Source organism: Notolepis coatsorum, assembly GCF_963971535.1.
Source record: "Notolepis coatsorum genome assembly, chromosome: 18".
NCBI lineage: Eukaryota > Metazoa > Chordata > Actinopteri > Aulopiformes > Paralepididae > Notolepis > Notolepis coatsorum.
Window position 1 is genome coordinate 72,578,510 of NC_140182.1, and position 25,212 is coordinate 72,603,721.

The window sequence follows — 25,212 nt, forward strand, 5'->3', positions numbered from 1 at the left end:
ATCCACGTTGAGTATGGACACAGGTCTGAAACTACTACATAATTCTCTATCCTTCCCTTCCTTCGGTATCGTGGTGATTATGGCTTCCTTCCACGAGGGGGGCATTTTTCCCTCTTCCATCGTGTGTCTGAACGCCGCCCCTAACATGGGTGCTAATTCCGTTCTAAATGTCTTGTAGAATTCCGATGGGAATCCGTCGCTCCCCGGAGATTTGTTGTTTTTAGCTCTACTAATTGCCTCTTCCAGTTCTCGTTACGTAATTATTTTATTTAATTCTTCATTCTGTTCTTTCCCTATCGATGGTAACTCTAGCTTCTCCAGATATGCTTCTATTTCCTCTTCTCCCGCTGCTTTTGGCTGTGTGTATAGTTTCTCATAGTATTCTCTAAATGTCCTCTCTATTTCGGCTGGGTCTCTCAATATTTCATTAGTCTTTGTATCCCTTATTGTGTGTATCGTGTTCAACTTCTGTTGCGTCCTAATTCTCCTAGCCAACAGTCTGGTCGCTTTTGGTCCCCCTTCATAGTACGTTTGTTTCATGAACCTCGCTTTCTTTTCTATTTCCGTCAATAATTCCCTATTTATCCTGGCCTTTACTTCTTTGATTTCTCCGAGCGTTTCCTGTTCTTTTGATATCTGGTGTCTCCCCTCTAGCTTCTTCAGCTTCCCTATCAGATTGTGATATGTCTCCGTTCTGGCCTTCTTCAGCATTGCTGTCTTCTCCATCAATTTCCCCCTTATCACCACCTTCAGTGTGTCCCATAGAATGTTCGGATCTACCGCCCCGTTGTCATTTTCTTCCTTATACCTGGCTATCTCCTCCTTGATCTGACTCACCACCCCCTTGTTATTTAATATTCCTACATTTAGTCTCCAGATCGTGTTCCTCCGTCTCCCTTCTAGATCTACTGTCAGATATATGGCACTGTGAACTCCTGGGATTGACCGTCCGGGCCCGCCGGGATCGGCACCTCTGTACTCAGCCTGGCTGCACGGGTATGTTCTCTACGCACTTATACAAGCTCGACCATGGCTAAATTGAATATTTTAATTTGGAACGCAGGAGGGCTTAACGCCCCACACAAGCGTGCCAGTGTCCTTTGGCTATTGAAGAGGAGAAATATTGACCTTGCTCTCCTTAGTGAGACGCATTTAATGGTAGGTGACGTGTCAAGACTGGCAAATCGGCAATATCACGTTATCTCCTCATCCTCAGCCGATGATAAGACGAAAGGAGTAGTCATAGTTACAAGACGTAACCTTGATATCAAAATCTTGGATGTATGGTCGGACACGGAGGGAAGGATTACTATAGCAAAAGTTGAATTCTTGCATAGGAAGATGGCTATAATAGCATTGTATGCTCCTAACACATTTGATTCAGCGTTCTATAATACAATCACGAAGAATATGTTGGAACTTAATGGATACGCTCTCATTGTGGGTGGCGATTTTAATGCGTGCTGGGATGCGGAGATGGATAGGTCCGGGCCCTCTGAAACGAGCGACCAGAAACGGGCCTCTAAGGCCCTCAGGATGTGGGCCAAAGACACGGGGCTCACAGACCTCTGGCGCATATGCAACCCCACCCTCAGAGATTACTCTCACCTGTCAGCCAGACACAAAAGCTTCTCTCGAATTGACTATGCATTCGCGTCCCCTAATATGTTTGATAGTTTCGATGTCTCATTGGTTCCCTTGGCTCTCTCAGACCACAAGGGGATTTTCCTTACGGCAACCTTTGGCAGGCTCTCCGCAAGAGCTCCCAGATGGCGTTTTAATTCGACCTTGCTAAAGAACGATGACTTCTGTTCTGAGTTCAGGAGTAAACTAGCTGAATTTTTGCAGATCAACGTTGGCACGGTAGAAGACCCTAGGGTCCTGTGGAACGCATTGAAAGGATTCATCAGGGGTCATGTCACACTATTTGCCTCCAATTTGCGAAAATCCCGGTCAAAAAAGCTAGAAGGACTGGAATCATTATATGCGGACCTATACGCATCCTTGCAAACTGACTATAATGAACGACTAAACACACAACGTAAGATAGTCAAAAAAGAAATAAACTCCATACTTAAACAACAGTCTGAGTTCTTAATACATAGGACAAGACAAAATTACTATTTTCACGGCTCCAGACCTAGCCATCTATTGGCAATGAAAATACGCTCAAATGATCATTTCTCAGATATCCCCTCGATTAGGACGAGCCAGGGTGCAGTCACTACTGATTCGAAAAAGATCAATGACACTTTTAAAGAGTTTTACTCACAGTTATATAGCTCAGAGGGTAATCTGGATGACTCTAGATTTGAATCGTTCATTGGCGGGCTTGAGATACCCCACATTTCTGAGGAAGAGGCCAAGGAACTGGGGAGACCGATTACTCTCGTAGAATTGAGGGAGACTATTGTTGAAATGCAGAGGGGTAAGGCGCCAGGCTGGGATGGTATTCCACCCGAAGTGTATTTAGCTTTCTGGGACCAACTGGGTCCATTGATGCTCGATATGATCAATTACGCTATCGAACAAGGGGAGTTCTCAAGAGATGTCAATATGGCGTTGATTTCTTTACTTCTCAAAAAGGACAAAGATCCCAATGATTGTGGTAGCTATAGACCCTTGAGTCTTCTCGGGGCCGATTTAAAGGTGTTTGCCAAGGTGCTGGCCCGTCGCCTGCAGAGATTTATGTCTGTATTGGTACACTGCGATCAAACTGGTTTTATCCCGGGGCGTCTGGCTGCAGATAATCTTAGGAGGCTGTTGCATGTAATCGATAACAGTAAAGACAATACAACTCCATCCACAGTTCTGTCTTTGGATGCCATGAAGGCGTTTGACAGACTTGAGTGGTCATACCTGTGGAAGGTACTTGAGGTCATGGGTCTTGGAAAGAGTTTTATTCATATGATTAAAGTCCTGTATGCCTCGCCGTCTGCGATGATACTGACAGGCAAAAACTGTTCCACACTCTTTCCAGTCTCCAGATCTTCTAGACAGGGTTGCCCTCTGAGCCCGGGACTGTTCGCGCTTTCCCTCGAACCTTTGGCCCAATTTATTAGGCAATCGGAGGACATCGTCCCCATAATGGTCAACAATACTCCACACAAAATTGCTCTCTATGCGGATGACCTGCTGATTTTCATGGACGACCCCTCCCGGTCGGCCACAAAATTATTGAGGATAATCGACGACTTTGGTAAATTGTCAGGTTTTAAGATTAACTGGAACAAATCAGCCTGCCTACCTCTTAATGAACTGGCCAAGGCGGTACGACTACCAGCTGATATCCCCATAGTAGAACATTTTAAATACCTGGGCATAGAGATATTCCCCACGCTGAACCAAACTACTAAGTACAACTTCACGGGTACTTATGATAAAATACGCCAGGATCTAGACAGGTGGTCGTCCCTTCCTAACTCCTTACAAGCCCGGGCTTCCATAGTCAAAATGAACATCCTGCCTAGGATAAATTTTATTAGCTCAATGCTCCCCCTGCCCCCTCCAATAGACCACTGGCGCAAGGTACAATCGATGGTATCTAAGTTTGTCTGGAATAACAAACGCCCGAGAATCAAAAGGGCTACTACTCAACGTAGGAAACAAGATGGGGGCCTCGCAATCCCTGATTTTAAACTTTATTTCTGGTCCTTTTCACTGAGACCTCTGATGTGCTGGCTAGACCCTGTAGAGGCTGTATCGTGGCGCTCCTTAGAAGCGGCGGCGGTGTCTCCGCTAAGATTGCAGGATGTAGTGTACTCCACTGTCTCTATTGCGAAATGCCGGCTGAGGTATGGACCGATCATTACTCACGTGATCCAAACGTGGCGTAATGTACAGAGGTCGTGTGGGGTTAAATGTCCTTGGCACCTGGACTCTCCAATTTTTAATAACCAGCAATTACTTGTTGGACACAAGCCGGTTAATATTCCTCAATGGCAAAGGAGGGGAGTGCATACTCTGGAGGATATTTATGATAAGAACGGCCTCCGTGCGTTTCAGGACTTAAGAGAATTTTATGATCTTCCCGGCGAGTCCTTCTTTCTTTACCTTCAACTAAGGTCAGCACTGAGGGCGCATGGCGTACCGTGGGCTCAAGCTTTGCAACCACACCCCTTCCTCAGGCTCATAGTGGACAGAACGACATCCAGGGGGTTTGTCTCAGACTTTTATACGCTCTTAATTCAATCCACGTATAAAAATTTATCATTGGATACAATCTGGCGTGTGGATATCCCGGAGTTGGACCCCGAGTTTGACTGGGATGATGTTTGGGCAAATGTGGCATTATCTTCCCGCAACCCCAATCACCAGCAAATTAATTTTAATTATATTCATAGGACCTATCTTACACCTAGGAAGCTATTTGCTATGGGACTGATAACCGACTCTCGGTGCACTTTGTGCTCTCAAAAGGCCACTGGCACTTATATGCATATGTATTGGGATTGCCCACCAGTGGCCCGTTTCTGGAGGTCAATAACGGACAAACTTTCAGATCTGTGTGGCTTAACTATCCCATTCACAGCTGTTACGCTACTCCTGAACGATATAACGACACTACCCGCGTCCGTACAACTGAAAAGGGTTGTCCTAGCGGGCGTCACAGCAGCGAAGAAGCTTATAGCAATGAGATGGAAGGAGCCTGAGAAGCTGACAATGATCAACTGGTCCCTAACTCTATTGGATGTGATTTATCTTGAGATATCCACGGCTCGGGTGATTGGGGTAGGGCAGGCTGGCATTGACCTGTGGTTCGCAGCAGCTGAGAAGGTAAAGACCGCCGTGTGCGGCTGAGCGGGGTTGGGGTGCTTGATCGGGGGGGTCCGGCGGTCTCTGGGGAGGGGGAGGAGGAAATGTCTTGTCTGTCTTGGTTTTTGTCTTGTCCTTCTTAACTTTGGCTGGGGGGATTTTAGGGGGGGTTGGTATTTAGCTATTCTGCGCTATATGTCAATTCACATGCCATCTCCCCAAGGGACTAATATTGGCAGACTGATTGACCTGTCAACCAACTTGGAAGAGGAATTTCTTTCTTCTTACACTTTACCGTCTGCGAGTTTGGCAGTCTTGAACATGTGTAAGGGACCTAGGCTATCTACAGTAAATCTGCGACAACACTCTCATAAACAATCTTTTAAGTCACTCCACTTTGTAAAGGTGGGGAAAGGTTGCCATGTCTTGAAGACCCCTTTTTGTTATTGAAGTAGCCACCTATATTTGATAGGTTGGACGCTGTTTCTTTTTCTTTTTGTCTTATAATTTATTATTCTGTATTATTGTTGTTATTCTCCTGTGAAGTTATGTTTTTTGTTACTGTGGTTATTGTGTTGTCCTGTTTCATGTAATTAATAATAAAAAAAAATTTGATCAAAAAAAAAAGATATATGGCACTGTGATCCGATATGTCCGCTACTCCTATTCTGCTCTCCCGTACCCTGTAACTGTCCCCCGTCATCATCAAAAAGTAGTCTATTCTCGCATATGTCACGTGCGGGTGTGAGTAATGTGTGTATTCCCTGTCCATGGCGTGCATCCCCCTCCAAACATCTGTAATTCCCATTTCCGTCATCTGAATATTCATATATCTACTGATTGGTGCCCGTCCTTTTCTAGTACTCGTGGTGTCTAGGTCGTGATTCAGTACTACATTAAAATCTCCCGCGCATATCAATATCCCTTCTAGTTCCATCACTATCATATCAAAAATGGTCTCATACAAATCCCTCTCACTCTCTGGGGGTGCATAAACATTCACTAACGTAATCATTTGACCCTCCATTTTTCCCTTCACCAGAACAAACCTTCCCTCCTTGTCTCTTACTTCCTTGATCAATTCAAATTTGACTGTTTTTGATTAACGTGATTACTCCCCTCCTCAGGCACCGTTTAAAGGAACTATAGTATGCATTTTCATATCCAAATCTCTTCAGTTTCTCATGATCCTGTGCTACCAAATGTGTCTCCTGCAGAAAAATCACTTCCATCTCACTTTTTTTACACTTCAACATAACTTTGCCCCTCTTTATCGTATTATTCATTCCATTAACGTTTAACGACATCATTTTTATACCTTTAACCATTGTCATCTTTCTTCTTCTTTCGTCTGTCAGTCCCCCCCATGTCACATTCATTCCCCCCTCCGGTTGTAGCCTCCGCTCTCTTCACCGAATACATATAATGATTAACATAAATAAAAAACATAAACTTTACATAAAGTGCTCCCAAGGCGTTCGGGGGGTCCCTGTGTCCCCCCCTGTCCCCTGCTGGTGGGTGAGGAGTAATTGCTCTCCTAGTGAGAGGCCTCCTCCTGACGGCTTGGGGGTTTGAAACCTTTACCCCCAACCGCTCGTCATATTTGTCCAGCCTTCTTACTGTTTTTATTGCGGTCGAGCTCCTGGTCAAAAGCGCTCTGTCCTTCATTCTGATCAAAGACCCCCATTTCCTAGGTCCCTCTCAATGTGGCTCATATGTTCCAATGTCCCTCCTTCCTCCCAAACCCGTGTGTGGTGTCTTCTGTGTATCCCTTTTTACTTTCTTTTCCTCCCCTCTATTTTCTATGTGATGTCCATTTATCCCCTTAATCCCTTCCAACTGTGTTACTCGCAGCATGTGTATTTGTTTCAGTATGTTCTGTGTTCCGTCTATCATACCTAATTATATTTCCATTTATTTCCTCCATCAGCATGTGTATTATGTGTCCATGTATACGTTATGTTCGTTCCTATATCCTGCCTCTACCTGGGAATGTGTGTTTATGTATATGTTATTTCAGTTTCTATATTTTGTCTCTATTTGGATAGTTTTTTCAATCTCTTGTGCGTGTACTCATCCGTTCGTCTCCTCCCGCCTCCTCTCCCCTCCTTCTCCGTCTCTGGCCTCCTCGTCCGTCTCCGCCTTCGGTCTGTCACGTCTCACCTCGGCCTTCTCCTCTCTCCTCCCTCCTCTCCCGGGTTTCGATCTCCTACTCTGGTCCATCTGCGTGCTTTCTCCAATCTCTGCTGCAGGCTCAGCGTCTGTCCCTCCTGTCCCCTTCCTTCTCCGTCCTTCCTCCATCTGCATCCCCCGTCGCCTCATCTCCTCCGCCGCCTCCCGCGCCGTCGCGTACGTCACCGTCCCTTCCTTCCAGTGAATCCTTAGCGAGGTCATGGGTGATTGGAATTTCATTCCGTTTTCTTTCAGAATTCTCTTCAGTCCCGCGTAGGACATGCGTGTTATTGCTACCGCTGTCGAGTAATCGTGATCAAACGACAGTCTTATCCCCTCAATTTCTATCTTCTTGGTCCACGCGGTTCTGAGTATCAATTCCTTAATCTCAAATCTCAGAAAGTTAATAATCACCGCCCTCGGAGGTCTGTCCGGTTTCGGTCTCGGAGCCAACGCCCTGTGGGCCCTCTGTATCTCCATTTTTTCCAGTCCCGTCTCCTCCAGTTGTTCCTTGATAAGCGTTTCCACATATTGGGTCACCGATTCCCCTTCGACTCCTTCTTTCAATCCCCATATTCTGATGTTATTTCTCCGTGACCTCCCCTCCATGTCCAATATCTTTGTCTCCATCTGTTCTTGTTTTTGAATCGCACATGTTAATACCTCGTGTATCTCTGTGTTCCATTCCTCCGCTTGCGCCGTTCTAGTCTGTAACTCGGTCACATTTCTGTCCTGTTCCGCCATCTTCTCATACACCCTTTCGAGTTCTGTATTCATTTCACCTCTGAAGTCCTCCTGTTCCTTCCTCAATTCATCCCGTAACTTCCCAATATCGTTCCTTATCGTGTCCGTGTTCAGTTTTATCGCCGCTGTTATGGTCTCATCCTGTCATTCCCGTGTCTGCCTCAGTGGGACCTCCCCCTTCTTCCGCCTGTCCCTTCTCGGCTTCGCTTCGGGGGCTCTGTTTCTTCAAATTCTCCTCTTCTCGTGTGTTCTCCATTTCTCTTTCCTTCACAATCGTTATCTCTTCCTTACTTCTCGTGTGCATCTTTTATTTTTAATCACTTTTTGGGTCTCTATTTATCCGTTTTTTCACTCATTTGACCAGGAGCTCCACCCGTGTGTTACCCGTCTGCTCTCATACCGGAAGTCGCTCACTGCAGTTTCTAAGACAGATATCTAGTATAGTGTTCCTGTCGTGTCGAGTTTGGTAATGGCATTACCACCCACGAAGCAGCCCTTTTCAGGGCTCCACCAGCGCCCCTCCTGCCTGGCATGAGAGCCCTCGCGGCGTGGCGGGCCCCTCTCGTGCAAGCCACGACCCTGCGAGACGCAACTCTGGAGGAAAAGAGACAGTCCAAGCTTATTCTCTCTTCCCCAGACGGTCTAAGGGAAAACAAGGGTGCTTGGTGCTTGGTGCTTGTCGCGCGTCACAGAGTTTCTTCAGACCAGCGCCTCATTCAAGGGTACTACGACTATGCTTGCACCTCTTGGTACCAAAGCACCTCAAAGGCACTAAAAACAAAATTACAAACATCACAAAACAAACTGGTCAGACTACTGCTTGACCTTACTCCTAGAACCCACCTCACCCCTGCCCACTTTGACAACCTAGGATGGCTCAGAGTAGACGACAGAGTACAGCAACTTGCAATGGGCCTGGTCTACAAGATACACTATACGACTAAGGTACCCATGTACATGTCAAAATACTTCCCAAAGGTCAAGGGACTAAACACGTTTCGCAATTATGCCACATCAATGTGGAACACCCTACCCACAGCTGTAAAGGAATGTGAATCACTACCCACTTTCAAAACCACTCTCAAAGAGCACCTACGGGAGACTGCAATTTGAAACTGGCCCCTGTAAATGTCCTAACCCAACCCCCTCCAATGTACAGTAAATGTCCTAACCCAATAATACACAAGACCCTCTTCTTGGGACCAAGTAAGGTTTCATCGATAATCCAATGTAGTTACCCCCCCTCACCCGTCAGGAGGCCTGTAGCTGTTCCGCAACCGTTCCTACTTCCGGGGTAGGCCTGATTGGCCGCGACGGCCACGTGACCAGGCGCGGCCACGCCCCGCGGCAGAGGCCGCTGTGTTGACGCTAGGCTGTTGTGTTTCCTGGTTGTCGCGCCGCGGTACTCAGTTAGTTCTGTGTTCCGTGTTGCAATAAACGTTCAACGATGTCAACAAAACGGTATCTTATTACGGCTTTCCTCCCGACGACAAAGAGAAGAGAAGGTGGCTGAAGCCTGAAGTTGATACAGTAAGTTTGATTGCGGTCTCGTGACCAGAATACAAAACATTACCCGTTGTTATTGTTAAGTCGCTATCTTGTGATAGTAACATGGTCGTTCTTAATGTAGCCTACTGTATATATCCACATGTGTTTGTACATATAACTGCATATAATCCTTTTACATATCTGTAGATACTACGCTATCTATATCTGTACATATCCCTTACCTACTCTTACTAGTTACGCTGCTGGCCAGTATGACTACCATAGTGTCTTTATACCTGCTGCATCAATGTACATAATAATACTACAACTCTGTACATACATATGATCTGATTAGCATTATTACTCAGTAGTACTGATTTATATATTTTAAACAATATAATGAATTAAGGTTTTGTTTTATTTGTCACATAAGGTACGCGTACATTACAGTGAAACACTTGGTTCTGTATGAGCCTCCTGAGATTGTGCTTTCTAGAAGTTAGACATCTCTTTGATCCAATGACCTGAGTCAGGTCTCTGAATCTCCTTCCATTTTAAAGCAATCACATGTTTAGCTTGTAGTAGACAGAAATCTATTTGTTTGTTTCTTTGTAACTGGTCTAAGGTCACCCTCTGTGTCGTCGTCGTGCATTGGAAGTGAAGACTCAGTCGTGGCCATTTCAGTATTTAATTCTGTTGGCAATACAGATAACACCATTATCATTTGTCCACAGGATGGCGCCAAAACAGCTAGCAGGCCCTTTCAGCATTCCAGATAGTCTGGCGCGAAAGGGGAAGTGCAAGGGGAAATACGTCACTTCGGCAGGAAGTGACGACGGCTTCAAAATAAAAGACTATGAATAAAAGATAATAATAAACAAATTAAAGTAATAACGTTAGGGAGGGATCTTTGTGGAATACAACATTAGTATATTTTATATACCTGCTACATACTCCCCCCCTGAATTCCGCTAAAATCCCGAACCTACAGGACACACTAACTGGGACCTCCAACACCACGTCAGAACCGGCACGGGTTTACCTGAAGATACGTATCTTCAGAATCAGCTAGAAGCTACCTGTCAAACAGGTTCAGAGAAAACAAAAGGGTGTACAGTCCTATGTTCCTCCTAGAATCGCTTGGTGCCTTATACACCAAACCTACCCGGCCCACTCGAATCCCATACCTCATCTGTGAACACATGTGGCAAATACGCCACTTACAGTGTCACAGTGCAAGACAAAGTGTACACAAACCAAACAAATATGCACTGACTACAGCAACTACAGTATACTGCCCATTGACCTAGACAACGTCGGTTTCTACGGTGTGAGCTAACTGCAGCCGCTACAGTACACTGCCCTGCAAAGGCTAACGCAGTCACTATAGTATACTGCCCCTTGACCACACGGTGTGAGCTAACTGCAGCAACTACGGCAACCTGCCCTCCAACCTAAACACGTAAGATACAAACACAGGACGTGGAAATCAAGGAGCGTGAAATCAAAAAAAATAAAAAATTGGCCTCTGCACAAAGCACAGAGTTCCTGTGACATGACAGAGAGTTCCCGACTCTGTACTGTAGGGCACCAGCTCTGCACCAAAGCAGAGAGTTCCAGTGACATGACAACAAAATTCCAGGCTCTGCTCACTGCCATATAACCATATTCCCAATTATACTATGTACATGTATATAAACCAATATCAAAAAAAATGTATGAACTCCCCTCCACGACATAGGGATCCATCTTCCTTCTCTCACCACAAAACGAGCTATCAGGAAAGAAGGGAAACAAATTATACATGTCCCATTAATCACAAAAAAAATTCTCCAAATGCTTCAGCACCTCTAACAAAAACAGAAAAACAAAAACTGATCACCAGTCCTCTTCAATAACCTCCACTGTCCTCTAGAACAGAGACAGAAAAATGGACATTCACTGGACATCCTCTTCTTTTTCAGAAAGAACACAATGTCCCCTTTTTCAGAAAGAACACAATGTCCTTTCAACTGTGACACAGTCACTTCGACACAACCCTCCCAAGGGAACTTTTTTTTCTTCTTCTTCCTCTTCCTCCTCCGACCTCCGGTAATCAAGCTAGTCTTGATCCTCATTGCAAATTTTTTTTATAGTGATCACAGCATTTTTCCAATGACTCAGCTCCTTTTCTTCTGTGATTCTGACGTCCGCAGCAACCTCCGGTGATCAAGCTGGTGTTGATGCTTCCGATCCGGGTCAACGGTACCACTGTAACTGGTCTAAGGTCACCCTCTGTGTCGTCGTCGTGCATTGGAAGTGAAGACTCAGTCGTGGCCATTTCAGTATTTAATTCTGTTGGCAATACAGATAACACCATTATCATTTGTCCACAGGATGGCGCCAAAACAGCTAGCAGGCCCTTTCAGCATTCCAGATAGTCTGGCGCGAAAGGGGAAGTGCAAGGGGAAATACGTCACTTCGGCAGGAAGTGACGACGGCTTCAAAATAAAAAACTATGAATAAAAGATAATAATAAACAAATTAAAGTAATAACGTTAGGGAGGGATCTTTGTGGAATACAACATTAGTATATTTTATATACCTGCTACATCTTCATATCACAGTTTACAATTTATTTTCTTTTTGCAGGCATGACTTCACCCCAAACTGTAACTCACGGGTCTGTGGGTGGCATTTTCCCAATGGCAAAGCAGCTGGGCCAACACTGCTTTCCCCGACCACATCAGCTATCCCATTCCCACCAAATGGAAAAAACAAATGCTCCCTGCGAGTGTGGAGGATGAACGAAGAGCTGAACAAGGCCCAAACCACCTTGACATTGCTACACAGACCCCTAGTACTTCATGTGTTGTGGTGCTTGAATTATGCCTCTAATCGATCAGCTACTCCTGACTTTGATGAAGCTCCGACTGAATTGTGGCATCCTAGACCTTGCTATGAGGTTTAATTGCTGCCGTGCCAGTCGCCAAGTAGTTGTTTTGAAGTAAAGCGCAGACTCCATACTCTTCTGCTCGTCTCATTTATTAACTTCCACAATCTATTCTATTTTTGTATTGTATTTTTGCACAATCGAAGGCAGGCATGGCCACCTTCATTTCACTATTATCATCATTTATGTATTGTGTATGTACTGTATGTGACGATTAAACCTCTTGAAGTGCAGGTAAACATGGCATCTTAAGACATTCACAAATCTAGGCTCATCCACCTGATATTCAATACACTTGAATCACAAAGTTTCTTCACACACTTTAAAATGTTGTGGCAGACTGTCACAAACAAAGGTCTATAATAACACATACCTGGACGGGGCTGTTGTGAAGCCAGCCCATCCAGTGAGTGCTTTAAGCACAGGACAGGTCCCGGCAGAAATAAACAACGTTTTCCAAAAGTAAATGATATTTATTATATGAAGGGGAATGAAACCTGTAAAGACACACACAACAGGGAGAACAGCTGTGATCGCCTTGTCTGAGGTACTTCCTAGGTCACTGGTGAAGGTTATAACTGCATTGGGAGCCACACCGATCAGAGCAGTAAGTGTGGTGCGTCCTTTGTAATGACTGTACAGATGGGGTGAAGTCATCATGCCTGCAAAAAGAAAATACATTGTAAACTGAAGCACAATCTCAGGAGGCTCATACAGAACCAAGTGTTTCACTGTAATGTACCTTATGTGACAAATAAAACCTTAATTCATTATATTGTTTAAAATATATAAATCAGTACTACTGAGTAATAATGCTAATCAGATCATATGTATGTACAGAGTTGTAGTATTATTATGTACATTGATGCAGCAGGTATAAAGACACTATGGTAGTCATACTGGCCAGCAGCGTAACTAGTAAGAGTAGGTAAGGGATATGTACAGATATAGATAGCGTAGTATCTACAGATATGTAAAAGGATTATATGCAGTTATATGTACAAACACATGTGGATATATACAGTAGGCTACATTAAGAACGACCATGTTACTATCACAAGATAGCGACTTAACAATAACAACAGGTAATGTTTTGTATTCTGGTCACGAGACCGCGATCAAACTTACTGTATCAACTTCAGGCTTCAGCCACCTTCTCTTCTTTGTCGTCGGGAGGAAAGCCGTAATAAGATACCGTTTTGTTGACATCGTTGAACGTTTATTGCAACACGGAACACAGAACTAACTGACTACCGCAGCGCGACAACCAGGAAACACAGCAGCCTAGCGTCAACACAGCGGCCTCTGCCGTGGGGCGTGGCCGCGCCTGGTCACGTGGCCGTCGCGGCCAATCAGGCCTACCCCGGAAGTAGGAACGGTTGCGGAACAGCTACAGGCCGTCAGGAGGGAGGGAGTGCGTCTCCGCCAGGCGGCAGTCGAGCTCTGCTCCGCTGAGGCTCTTGTTAAGGAATCTGCCAGCTTGAGGGTCTCCTACATTTCTCGGGGGAAATGACGAGACAGATCGTACGTCACAGGGGGGTTTCCCCACCCTGCGGGTGGGCCACCGTGGAGCTTCTTTTGGGCAGTCTGTCCCGGTAGTGCCCCCTGTGGTTTACGGTCAAAACGTGTACCTCCCCGCCTGGGGTAACTGGTTTTAAAAGAGGTGTGGCAGCATTGGGGACCCAAGACTCATTCTGGTCGCGCCGGACCGGATCAGTCCAGCCCGATGTCCACCAGGCGACGGTCGAGCTCTGCTCTTGCTAAGGAACCTGTCACCAGTGATGGAGGGCGGCTGCGTCAGAGACTCAGGGCTCATCCTGAACCCCCACCTTCCAGTCAACGATTCCTTGCAATATGGAATTCTGTGATCCTGACAAAGGGGAGGTGGTGTCGTAAGCAACGCCTGGGGAGGTCACGTATGCCGTGGCTTTGTTGTCCTCGCCAGGTCCCTTTGGCGGGTTCTAGCTCGTGGACCCGGATGTAAACAAGACGAAAGTCTTTCTCTGGTCTGCATCCCCTTAACAATTGTATGTATTGAGCTGTACTGTACTGTACCCATTCTGCAATCTGTTAATAAACTTTTCAATCAATCAATCAGACCTGACACAGAGCCCTGTTTCTCGTCCGGTCCATGGGGCTGGAACCTCCCCTGCATCCCGTCGCTAGATGGGCGGGATGCGTGGTGAGGTAGACGCAGGTTTTCTCATGCGGTCTACTCTCTTTATGCGTTTTTTGGGTACTGCACCCTTTTTCTGCATAGTCGGTGTTCTATCCATCCGCTCCTCGTTAGGACGAGTGTGAGGGCCAGGACCCTCCCTGTTTTATTGGTGGTCGTAGAGGGGGCCTCAGCAGGTACATGTATCGGGCCTACGCGCCTTGCTCTGCCCACTTGTCCAGTAGCGAGCAAGATGTGTAGCCAAACGAAATATAACGGGGGTTATCCTATAACCCTAGTTATATGAGTTCTGGCAAGAGTCTTGCTTCGCGGCACTTTTTCGAATGAAACTCAGACTCGGAAGGGTGAAGCACGGCCATGCCGCATGGTTATATGCGTGACCGGGAGTGGGCGTGGCCGGGTAGATGTAGGGTGCATGGGAAATACTTTCAATGTACACAATAAGTATAGAAGAGAGAGAGAGAGAGAGAGAGAGACCGAGAGAGAGGGAGAGAGAGAGAGAGACAGAGACAGAGACAGAGACAGAGACAGAGACAGAGACAGAGAGATAGAGAGATAGAGAGATAGAGATAGATATGACAACCGCTACCCTGTTTTGACCAGAATCGGTATCGGTGCATCCCTTGTCAAAACCAAGTCTTGAGCGAGTCAATTTATATTTAAGTCCAAGACTAAAAATTGGCAATAAACGGTCTATGTTTGATTTAGGAATTTTCAAAAGATGCTCAGCATTCCATTGGCGGCGCCAAAACGTAAAGGGGCACTTCACCGACTTCAACCTCACACATGTCCCAACCAAGGCTCTGCACTGGTACTATTTTGCACACATTCATTTAGCTTGAGAGTTAATGAGTTTGAATATCTCCTCCTGTGATGTCATCAGAGGACACTGAATCCTTGTGTTGTGTTAATTACAGTTCGATTAAATGATGTAACAATCATTTCATTGAACTGTAATTTAACACAACACAAGGATTCAGTGTCCTCGGATGACATCACAGGTCAAACTAAATGAATGTGTGCCAAACTGTTTAGAGTCTTGGGATACGTGTGAGATTATGTGCTAAATAAACCACAGTTGTTTCTCGGGGTGAAGTGCCCCTTTAAGAGTACATGATGGAATGCATACATGCAGCCAATCATTTGATTTCAGATCAGGTGGAGAACACAATGTATGTTGTTCATCTAGTGAAAATGCTTTGATGGGTAGTAGAACAAAATCCACGCTATTCTACATACCTATTGTGTTACAAAGGGTCAGATTAAACCGAATATATATATTTATTACTTGAGATACCTTGTATAATATTTGTATATCGTCTGATACCCCTTGTATATTCTTTGTATATATACACGGAATATCCCTTTACCTAGGTACAAGCCAGACCATAATATTCGTTCTCCTATTGGACAGCGACCCCTAGGCGCCAACGGCCATACCCCCAATGGCAAGTTCAAAGCCACCGCCAAGGCATGTCTCAACATGTCCAGGTTTGCGCAGTAATACGAGACAGAACTGAGGTTGGCACTAGATTATTCACCTTACGTATAAATACGTCGCAGGTGGATACAGCAGTAGAGTATCCAAAAAGTTGAAGCCTTCACCACGATACAACGTGCCGTGAAGTGGGCCTCTTTGCCCCTGAATAGAGCCTTGAGAACCGCGTGCGAATAGATAGCTAAAGTGTCAGAGTTTAACGCTGTATCGTCGAGTTCGACTTATTCTATTGTGAAGTAATAGTCTATTATTTATAGTGTATCGTGCGGCTACCGTTCTCCGTGACCATCATTACCACCGGTTCGTCGTACCTCTAGCTAGTGCACTTATCCAGGCTGGGCGGCCTAAACTCGCGCCACCACCCGAGGAGTCCTAGACGAGAACCGTTGGATATGTACACCGGAGAACCTACACCGGCGAATGCAGAGCCTTTTCCGGCTGGATTATATTGCTTTGGTACTGTGGCTGCTGGAGCAGAGAACCGTCTACCCCACTGCTGTGTGGGATCTACCCTGTGAGGAGCACCATCGAGCCTGCCTCTAGGACCACAGAGGCTGGCTAGCTTTCATCCATGCTGTCGTGCATACTGGAGTATAGCTGTTGCTTTGTCTACGGACCAAGGGAGTATTGCACTGGCTCCTGTATCTGGAGCCTCGTTATTCCGCGTTGATCCAGACTTTGCTCCCGAACATTCCTCTACCCTGCCGGCTTACAACCGGAGGGAACCCCCTAGTGTCTCCAGCTGACTACGAGTGTGCCTTATGTAATTATTATGCTACAGGTGGCGTCAGTTATACCCATCTTACTATTCTCATGGACTTACGCTCTTGACCTACTTTAAGTGTTCTTCGCTTTACAAGCGCAATCATAATTCTCAATCTGTAACCTACCGTTGCTGCTCTAATAATAAATACCTCTAACTAGAACTTTCTTTGTCATTGCCGTATTCTTGTGTGGGTGTTCACCAGATATACCATGTACTGTATGGCCAGTAATTAAAGTACATAACTAAGTAGTGGTTTAATGATACCATACTCTCAATACAGTCAGGGAATTGTACCCCTCAGTTACATATTGTATAATGCGCTTCATTACACTGTATTTAAATCAAAGTGTGTGTGTGTGTATGTGTATATGTGTGTGTGTGTGTGTGTGTGTGTGTGTGTGTGTGTGTGTGAAGTCTTCTTTTACAACTTTGGGATGCCAGATTACGCTGCCTGCTCTCTGGTCGGTATGATTGATGGAGTGAAGGTGTTGACCTATGCGGTGAAGGAGGGTCGAGTGGCTGTTCACTGTCATGCAGGCCTGGGTAGGACAGGTAAGGATTGGTGTATATTATGTGTGTGTGTGCCGTGCCGTGGTTATGTCTACACAGGCCTATTAGTCAAGACCACCTTGGTTCAGTCCAAGTCAAGAAGTCCAAGACCAGGTCCAGTTGAGTTCAAGTCCAAGACCAGGTCCAGTTGAGTCCAAGACCAAGTCCAAGACCAGTTCCAGTGGAGTTCAAGACCAAGTCCAGTTAAGTTCAAGACCAGGTCCAGTTGAGTTCAAGACCAAGAACAAGTCCAGTTAAGTTCAAGTCCAAGACCAGGTCCAGGTGAGTTCAAGTCCAAGACCAGGTCCAGTTGAGTTCAAATCCAAGACCAAGACCAGGGCCCTCATTCATCAACGTGTTCTACGCACAGATCTGTGCTTACCCTGTGCGTACGATCATTTCTAGGCAAAGAGTGGGATTCATCAATTTCGATTTGAACTTGACTCCGTGCTTACATCTACGCACAGGTCAGGCGTACCTGGCGCCCAGTGGTAGAATATATTATTACAACAAGGAAATGAGCTTCTGTGCATAATAACACTGGCATGTTCTCTACGAACCGTAGTTCATTATAGTTCATTGTAAAATAGCAACAGTAGTGTAATTATGGTCAAAACCCTATAAATAGCATTTGGAATAATAGATCTTTCTCTCAGAATGAATGCAGCATGGTTTATATAGCGTTATCGGAATATACGGGGTGTAGGCTACTGACTGACTGCGCTCCGCGTAGCTTGATTGATTGATTGATTGAAAACTTTATTAACAGATTGCAGAATGGGTACAGTACAGTACAGCTCAGTACATACAATTGTTAATTGGGGATGCAGACCAACTTTCGTCTTGTTTACATCAGGGTCCCCCATTTTCAATTCATCATAAATCATAAAGCTCAACTCGTTATTATTTTGCGCAGACCGCAGAAACACGGGAACGGTTTGATTATATTTAAAAGGCTTTACGTTAAACGAAACAAGTGGAATTTCGAAGCTGTAAGCAGAATACAAGTCATATGAATATAGTGTTCTTCCCCCTTTTTACTGTATAAGAAAGAATAGAAAACGCATTGCAATGACACTATAGTGGACAGACTATGTATATGATGGGATTCAAGTTCGCGTTTTTGTTGATCATAGGCATGCTGTCAGAGTATGATATCTTAATCAAACATTCTAGAACATTTGTCGTCACAGATCATGTCCTAATAGAACATAGGCCATGGCATGGATCGTGATATTGTGTGGACTGTAATTATTACTGTACCGGTACCACCCATTGTGACAACAGCCTTGTGAGTCCCGCACACAAACATGATGGAATTCAAGTTCATGTATTGAAAGGCAGGCTACATCATACATGCAGTGAGATTCATTGTTCTTGTATATACTCTCTATTATTGTTTATATAGGCTACCCAATACTGACATCAAAATAGATTGTAGTATGCCTCTAGAAATCATATGCAGCAGGTAGAAAATTGACGGGAGATCCATCGCGATTTGGAATAAAATTGAGGAGAACTTTAATCCCTGGGTATTAATCAAACAACACGGGAAAAGGCAGTCATATTCCAGCGCGGTCTTTATTAGCCGACAACAAAATAGATGCCTCTAAAAATCATATAGCCAATCGAACACAACTAATAAAGGCATTCATATTACAGCACGGTTATAATGACACACAACCAACGCCAAACAGTGGTCAACGAACGGTCTTTTAGTATTTTGAGCTGTCCAGGCAGAATTGCAGCAATGGTCTTAGGGAGCCGTTGATATCTGACATCACCGTTTACGAGTCCGCCTTTTATTTATCCCATAATACGCGATAGTGTCTTCTTGGTTCGACAGCAGTGAACAATCTTCGTGGAGTTTCTCAGAGTCCCGCTCGGGTCAGTCCATTATTTCACATCCCATGGGGGGTGTTTCCTCATTTTCATGACCATATATGGATAATCATGCACGAGCATTGACGGTAGAACAAAGTGGTATTCATCAACACGGAGGAGCATAGAGCCTGCGTACGCACCGTGTGATGAATCCCGACTTCCCTGTGCGTACACTAGTTCTACATTCCGTGCTTACGTGTGGAAATAGAAATGTTCTACGCACACTATTGATGAATGAGGGCCCAGGTCCAGTTGAGTTCAAGTCCAAGACCAGGTCCAGTTGAGTCCAAGTCAAGTCCAAGACCAGGTCCAGTTGAGTTCAAGTCCAAGACCAGGTCCAGTTGAGTTCAACCAAGACCAGGTCCAGTTGAATCCAAGTCAAGTCCAAGACCAGGTCCAGTTGAGTTTAAGTCAAGTCCAAGACCAAGACCAGGTCCAGTTGAGTCCAAGTCAAGTCCAAGACCAGGTCCAGTTGAGTTTAAGTCAAGACCAGGTAATTCCATTTCCAATAGCGTATCTTAAAGTTGCTGCAGTTAAAAATCTCGTAGTTGGATTTCGGGATCGAGCTGGCGGTCCGCCGCAAGGCGAGTCACCGCCTGTCTCAGCCCCTGCCTCTTGGTGGCCCCTCGATGCTCTTAGCTGAGTGTCTCGCGGGGTCCGAAGCGTTTACTTTGAAAAAATGTGAGTGTTCAAAGCAGGCCCGGTCGCCCGAATACTGCAGCTAGGAATAATGGGATAGGACTCCGGTTCTATTTTGTGGGTGGGGTGTTGAGACACCATTTGAGAGTTGGTATTATTTATATAAAGCAACAGGCCTGTGCTGCTTCAAGGCTATCTGTTGGGCATCTGGTGAGGAAGTGGTGAACTTACATTAACTATCCTTCCTTTAACCTGTAGGTTCAACTTAAGTATGTTAAGTGATTTGTATGCACCATAAACTTCTTTTCCAAGAGCCAGGAATTTGCCTAGAAAAGAACAAAGAGACTGAAATTAACTTCATGACAGCTGGGGGCTGTGTCTCACAAGTATAGAGGGAATGGTCAGAGCATTTGACAGTAGACAACTCAAGAGAGGTTCCACGTTTCTGCCAGTGTCCCATCATCTTTTAAAGGTGATTTTGGTGTATATATCAATACGGTTTTGTTGTAATGCACCAACGGAGTCCGGCGGATTTTCTCTCTCATATTATTCTTAAAAAAGAGATTCTACAATCTATCAACCTTCTCTCAAAATGCAAAACATAAAGTCACTTTGCTTTGATTTCTGACATATTACACCTGTATTTTAGCATTGCGGAACTTCTCTGATACCGCTACCCTGTTCGGTCTTAAGATAAGCCAAGACACGACACGACACGATAGGATAAGATTCAATGGGATAAGATAAGATAACATATTCCTTTATTGATCCCCTTGGGGACATTTGGGCGTCAATAGCAGCATGAGGGAGTGGGGAGGGGAGGTACAGGTATGGGCAGGGTAGTAGTAGAAAGACATAAATATAGGCAATAAAATTAGGTTGTACCGTATTATGTCTACGTATTCTGGTAATATGCACATTCATTCTATACTAAACTATTTGCCTGAGTTGACTTCCTCCTTTCCCGCTCCACAGGCGTGCTGATAGCCTGCTACCTGGTCTACACCCTGCGCGTCAGCCCCAGCGAGGCCGTCCACTACGTGCGCACCAAGCGGCCACGCTCCATCCAAACCCGCGCCCAGATCAGTCTGGTGTTTGACTTTGCCCGTCTGCTGGGCACACAGCTGGCACAGTACCCATGCCTCGGCCTGCGCCACGGAGCCCCATTCACCCTGCAGCACCACCTGAACCGCCAGGCCCTCCTGCTGCACGGGCAGGAGGCACGCACCCTCAGACACATACCCAAGGTGACCCTAACCCTCCCTAACCGCCAGGCCCTCCTGCTGCACGCACCCTCAGACACACACCCAAGGTGTCAGACACACACCCTCAGACACACACCCAAGGTGTCAGACACACACCCTCAGACACACACCCAAGGTGTCAGACACGCACCCTCAGACACACACCCAAGGTGTCAGACACACACCCTCAGACACACACCCAAGGTGTCAGACACACACCCTCAGATACACACCCAAGGTGTCAGACACGCACCCTCAGACACACACCCAAGGTGTCAGACACGCACCCTCAGATACACACCCAAGGTGTCAGACACACACCCTCAGACACACACCCAAGGTGTCAGACACACACCCTCAGATACACACCCAAGGTGTCAGACACGCACCCTCAGACACACACCCAAGGTGTCAGACACGCACCCTCAGACACACACCCAAGGTGTCAGACACACACCCTCAGACACACACCCAAGGTGTCAGACACACACCCTCAGACACACACCCAAGGTGTCAGACACACACCCTCAGATACACACCCAAGGTGTCAGACACGCACCCTCAGACACACACCCAAGGTGTCAGACACACACCCTCAGATACACACCCAAGGTGTCGAAGAAACCTTTATTTTCCTCTCCGCCTTATTTTTTACGTAATTTCAAAGCCTGCCAGTATAAATAGACGAAGTCAAGATAAGGCATAGAACATTGAATCAAATCGTTTTTCATATTAGGATCTAAGATCTTAATAAAACATGGTCAATGGTGCATTTTTTTTTTATCCACTTTTTCTCCCATTTTCTATATTTTCTCCCATCCCAATTTCGTATCATCCAATTCAACCCTCCCCTGTCACGAACGCTGTTTCTTGCCTCCCACAAGCCGGCTGCAATGTGGACTAAGTCATACATAGCACGAGTCCCCTCCGATACAAGAGGTAACAGCAGTCGCATCTTTTAACCTGCGCAGCTCGATCTCTCAGTGGCGAGGAGTAACGCGTGTGAGGCTCACGCTGCCCCCGACACTTCCTGATTCTACTGCGCAGGCGCACCAACCGACCTGTAGGAGTCGCTGTCCACAACGCCCGATCCCCACCCATCAGTTTCCCACCCCCTAATACGGCCAATGTGTATTAGTACGGACGACCAGCTAAACTGAAAACAAATGTGGAGCGCTGGGCTCGAACTGACAAGCCCAGCGTCTCCAGCATTTCGTGGCGAGCGCCTTGCCCACTACGCCACGTAGCCGCCACGGTCAATGGTGCATTTATATATCGCTTTTATCCAAAGTGCTTAACAATTTTTGTTACGCACATTTGACCCATTCACTGACTAAACCTGCACATCTGGAGCAGTTAGGGGTTAAGTGTCTCGCTCAAAGACACTTCGTCACGCTGCCTGGGAGGAGCGGGAATCAAACCGGGAACCGAACCGGGAACCTTCCGATTACCAGACGACCGCTCTACTTCCAGAGCCACTATCGCCTCTTTGTTGACGGTTTCATTGTCACTGATACGCATAAAATAAACATATAAAATCATGAGATTGGCAGATACACATAAAATAGACATATAAAATCATGAAATGTTACATATTCAGTGAAAACGATCCCCCTTGTGGAAATCAACATTTATCAACCCAATATTATAGATGATTAGTTAGTACCATCAGAGCAATAGGTCTTTCTCATAGACTCCACAGCAGTATTTTAGATGTTTAGTACCGTCGGAAACCATATGTCTCTCATAGACTCTACAGCAGTATTTTAGATAGTTTAGTACAGTCGGAATCATATGTCTTTCTCATACTCTCATATACCTTTTCCCCCTGCATCTCTACAGATGGGGTCTTGTTTTTACTTGCTCCTATGGTCAGAGTAGTTTAAAGCGGACAGTTCTGAATTACGTTACAGAACAGTTCTGAATTACTTTACAGAACACTGCAATAATTATGTTGGTGTATGGTAGTAAGTCATACTGGCCAGCAGTGTAACTAGTAAGAGTAGGTAAGGGATATGTACAGAGATATAGTATCTACAGATATTTTAAGGATTATGCAGGTATGTACAGACAGATGTGGATATAATATATATATATACGGTAAGAATAAAAATATGTATACAGTATATACAGCATTATTGTATGCTATCATACAGAGTTATATGGGTTATATGCAGATGTAATTGGAGGACAATTCATTGTTATTTTATTTCATACTTATCTTATCTTGTCTTGCACAGTCTCTGGAGTGTAACAGTAAGAAGCATTTTGTATAAAAGTATTCTGTACTTCTGTATGACAACTATTAAAGAAACTTGAACTTGAACTTGAACTACAGCTCAGTGAAGTATTGTAGATGTAAAGAATAGCATCATGTCGGGTCAAAGCTTTATGAATGAAAAATGTTGGTAAAATATCGTTTACAAATGAATATGTTTTAAACTTTTTTTTTATCATTGATCATTGAGTCAGAAAAGGCTTATTGTGAAATGTCAATGTTAGGAGAGTAATCTTTCAACTTTAGATTTGATGGTTATAATGTTTTAGTGCACCATCTCTGAGCACAGCCAACTATGTACTCCAGATATAGTATCTACAGATATGTAAAAAGGATAAACCAGTCATTAGTTAAGTCAAGTTTAGTTTTATTTATCACATATAAAGTGATATAGTGTACATTGAACAGTGAAATGCTTGGTTCTGTATGAGCCCTCTGAGATTGTGCTTCATACAGTAAAAAAGTTAAAATAATAAAGGCCAAACACTATTTAAGCATTACATCACGCGACGGAGTGTGTTATAGGAATTATATTACACCTATGGGTGGTTGTTAGGCCCGAGGCGCAGCCGAGGGTCGTTAGACCCCCATAGTTGTGATCTAATTCCTATAACACACAACTTCAAGTTGTGTAATACTTTTATACAATGGCCGAATTCACCCAACCTTATTGCTATAGAATAAACACACAGTAATTGAAGCATAATGGAGATTTATTCACAACCATCCGCAGAAAAAGTAGGTAAAAAAATAAATGTTGCCTCCGTGTCTAGAAGCAGAGGGAGGTTGCTTCAAAGCATGCCATCTAACAACAAACTTCATATAAATCCCGCAATGTATTATTGTTTTGACAATGGGTCATGACAAACCAATTACATAATCCAACATTGTGTAAACAACTAACATATTCCAGTTGACTATCTTTTTTTAATTATTTGTTACGAATATATCCATACTTCCATTGTGTCCGGGACAGCCAGTGAAATCGCTTCGTGCGACAGTGTCCTTTTGCAGCAGAGGGAGGTTGCTACAAAGCATGCCATCTAACAACAAACTTCATATAAAATTACTCTGCTATAGAGCCACACTCCGTTATGCACAAGTTTACAGACATACATGACAGATAGACAGTACTGCTACATCTATACATTTATGACATACCAGATTTACAAATACAGTACTGTTTTTGTAGGGTGATTATGGTTTATTTACATTGAGGTTCTGGGGTCACATGGAGTGTGTTATACGAAATACCCCCCCCCCCCCCCCCCCCCCCCTCCACCCCACCTACCAATCTCCTACCTACCAACCTCCTCCAATGTACAGTTTCTTCATCAAATGTATATACTCTCTCTTTTAGACTCTTCTTGTATCACAAACAGTACTGTATTTGTAAATCTGGTATGTCATAAATGTATAGATGTAGCAGTACTGTCTATCTGTATGTCATGTATGTCATATATGTTATGATAAATTGAAAATGGGGGACCCTGATGTAAACAAGACGAAAGTCTTTCTCTGGTCTGCATCCCCTTAACAATTGTATTGAGCTGTACTGTATTGTACCCATTCTGCAATCTGTTAATAACATTTTCAATCAATCAATCAATCAATCAATCAATCAATCAATCAATCAAATAACAACCGGTAACTTCACTGTGCTTCTTAAACAATGATTGGTGTAAATCGTGTTGGTGCCCGCGGCTTTACATATTCGGGGTAACACCATACATGTACATAGATTAAAATGTACAATGATAAGTTCGTTTTCGTCAATGTCAGCATGTCCTTTTTCCTTCTCTGGCTTCTCCTGCTGTATACGTTTTCAGACAGCTTTTGCGCGACGGACACCGACACAGAGAGCACTCAGAACCCCCCCCCCCCCCCCCCCCCCCCCGCGATTTATATTTTGTTTCACAATGGGTCATGACAAACCAATTACATAATCCAACATTGTGTAAACCAACTAACATATTCCAGGTGATTGTATATTTTTTGAATGAGTCGTTATGACGAAATCAATACATCCATTCATAAAGATTATTGTCCGCCATCTTGGTTTAATTCACGAAAGAATGAACGGCGGA

The 25,212-nt window shown here is 44.8% G+C and overlaps 1 protein-coding gene across 1 annotated transcript in view; it reads left to right on the plus strand.

Moving 5' to 3' along the window:
- LOC311245396 (protein tyrosine phosphatase domain-containing protein 1) overlaps window positions 1-25,212 on the plus strand; it is a gene marked incomplete at both ends in the record, with an annotated part of 58,943 nt that overhangs the window by 13,056 nt on the left and 20,675 nt on the right. Inside the window, 2 exons of the mRNA XM_084335239.1 lie at window positions 16,946-17,083; window positions 20,579-20,850. Coding sequence (XP_084191365.1) covers window positions 16,946-17,083; window positions 20,579-20,850 — 410 coding nt within the window. The remainder of the gene's footprint in view (window positions 1-16,945; window positions 17,084-20,578; window positions 20,851-25,212) is intronic.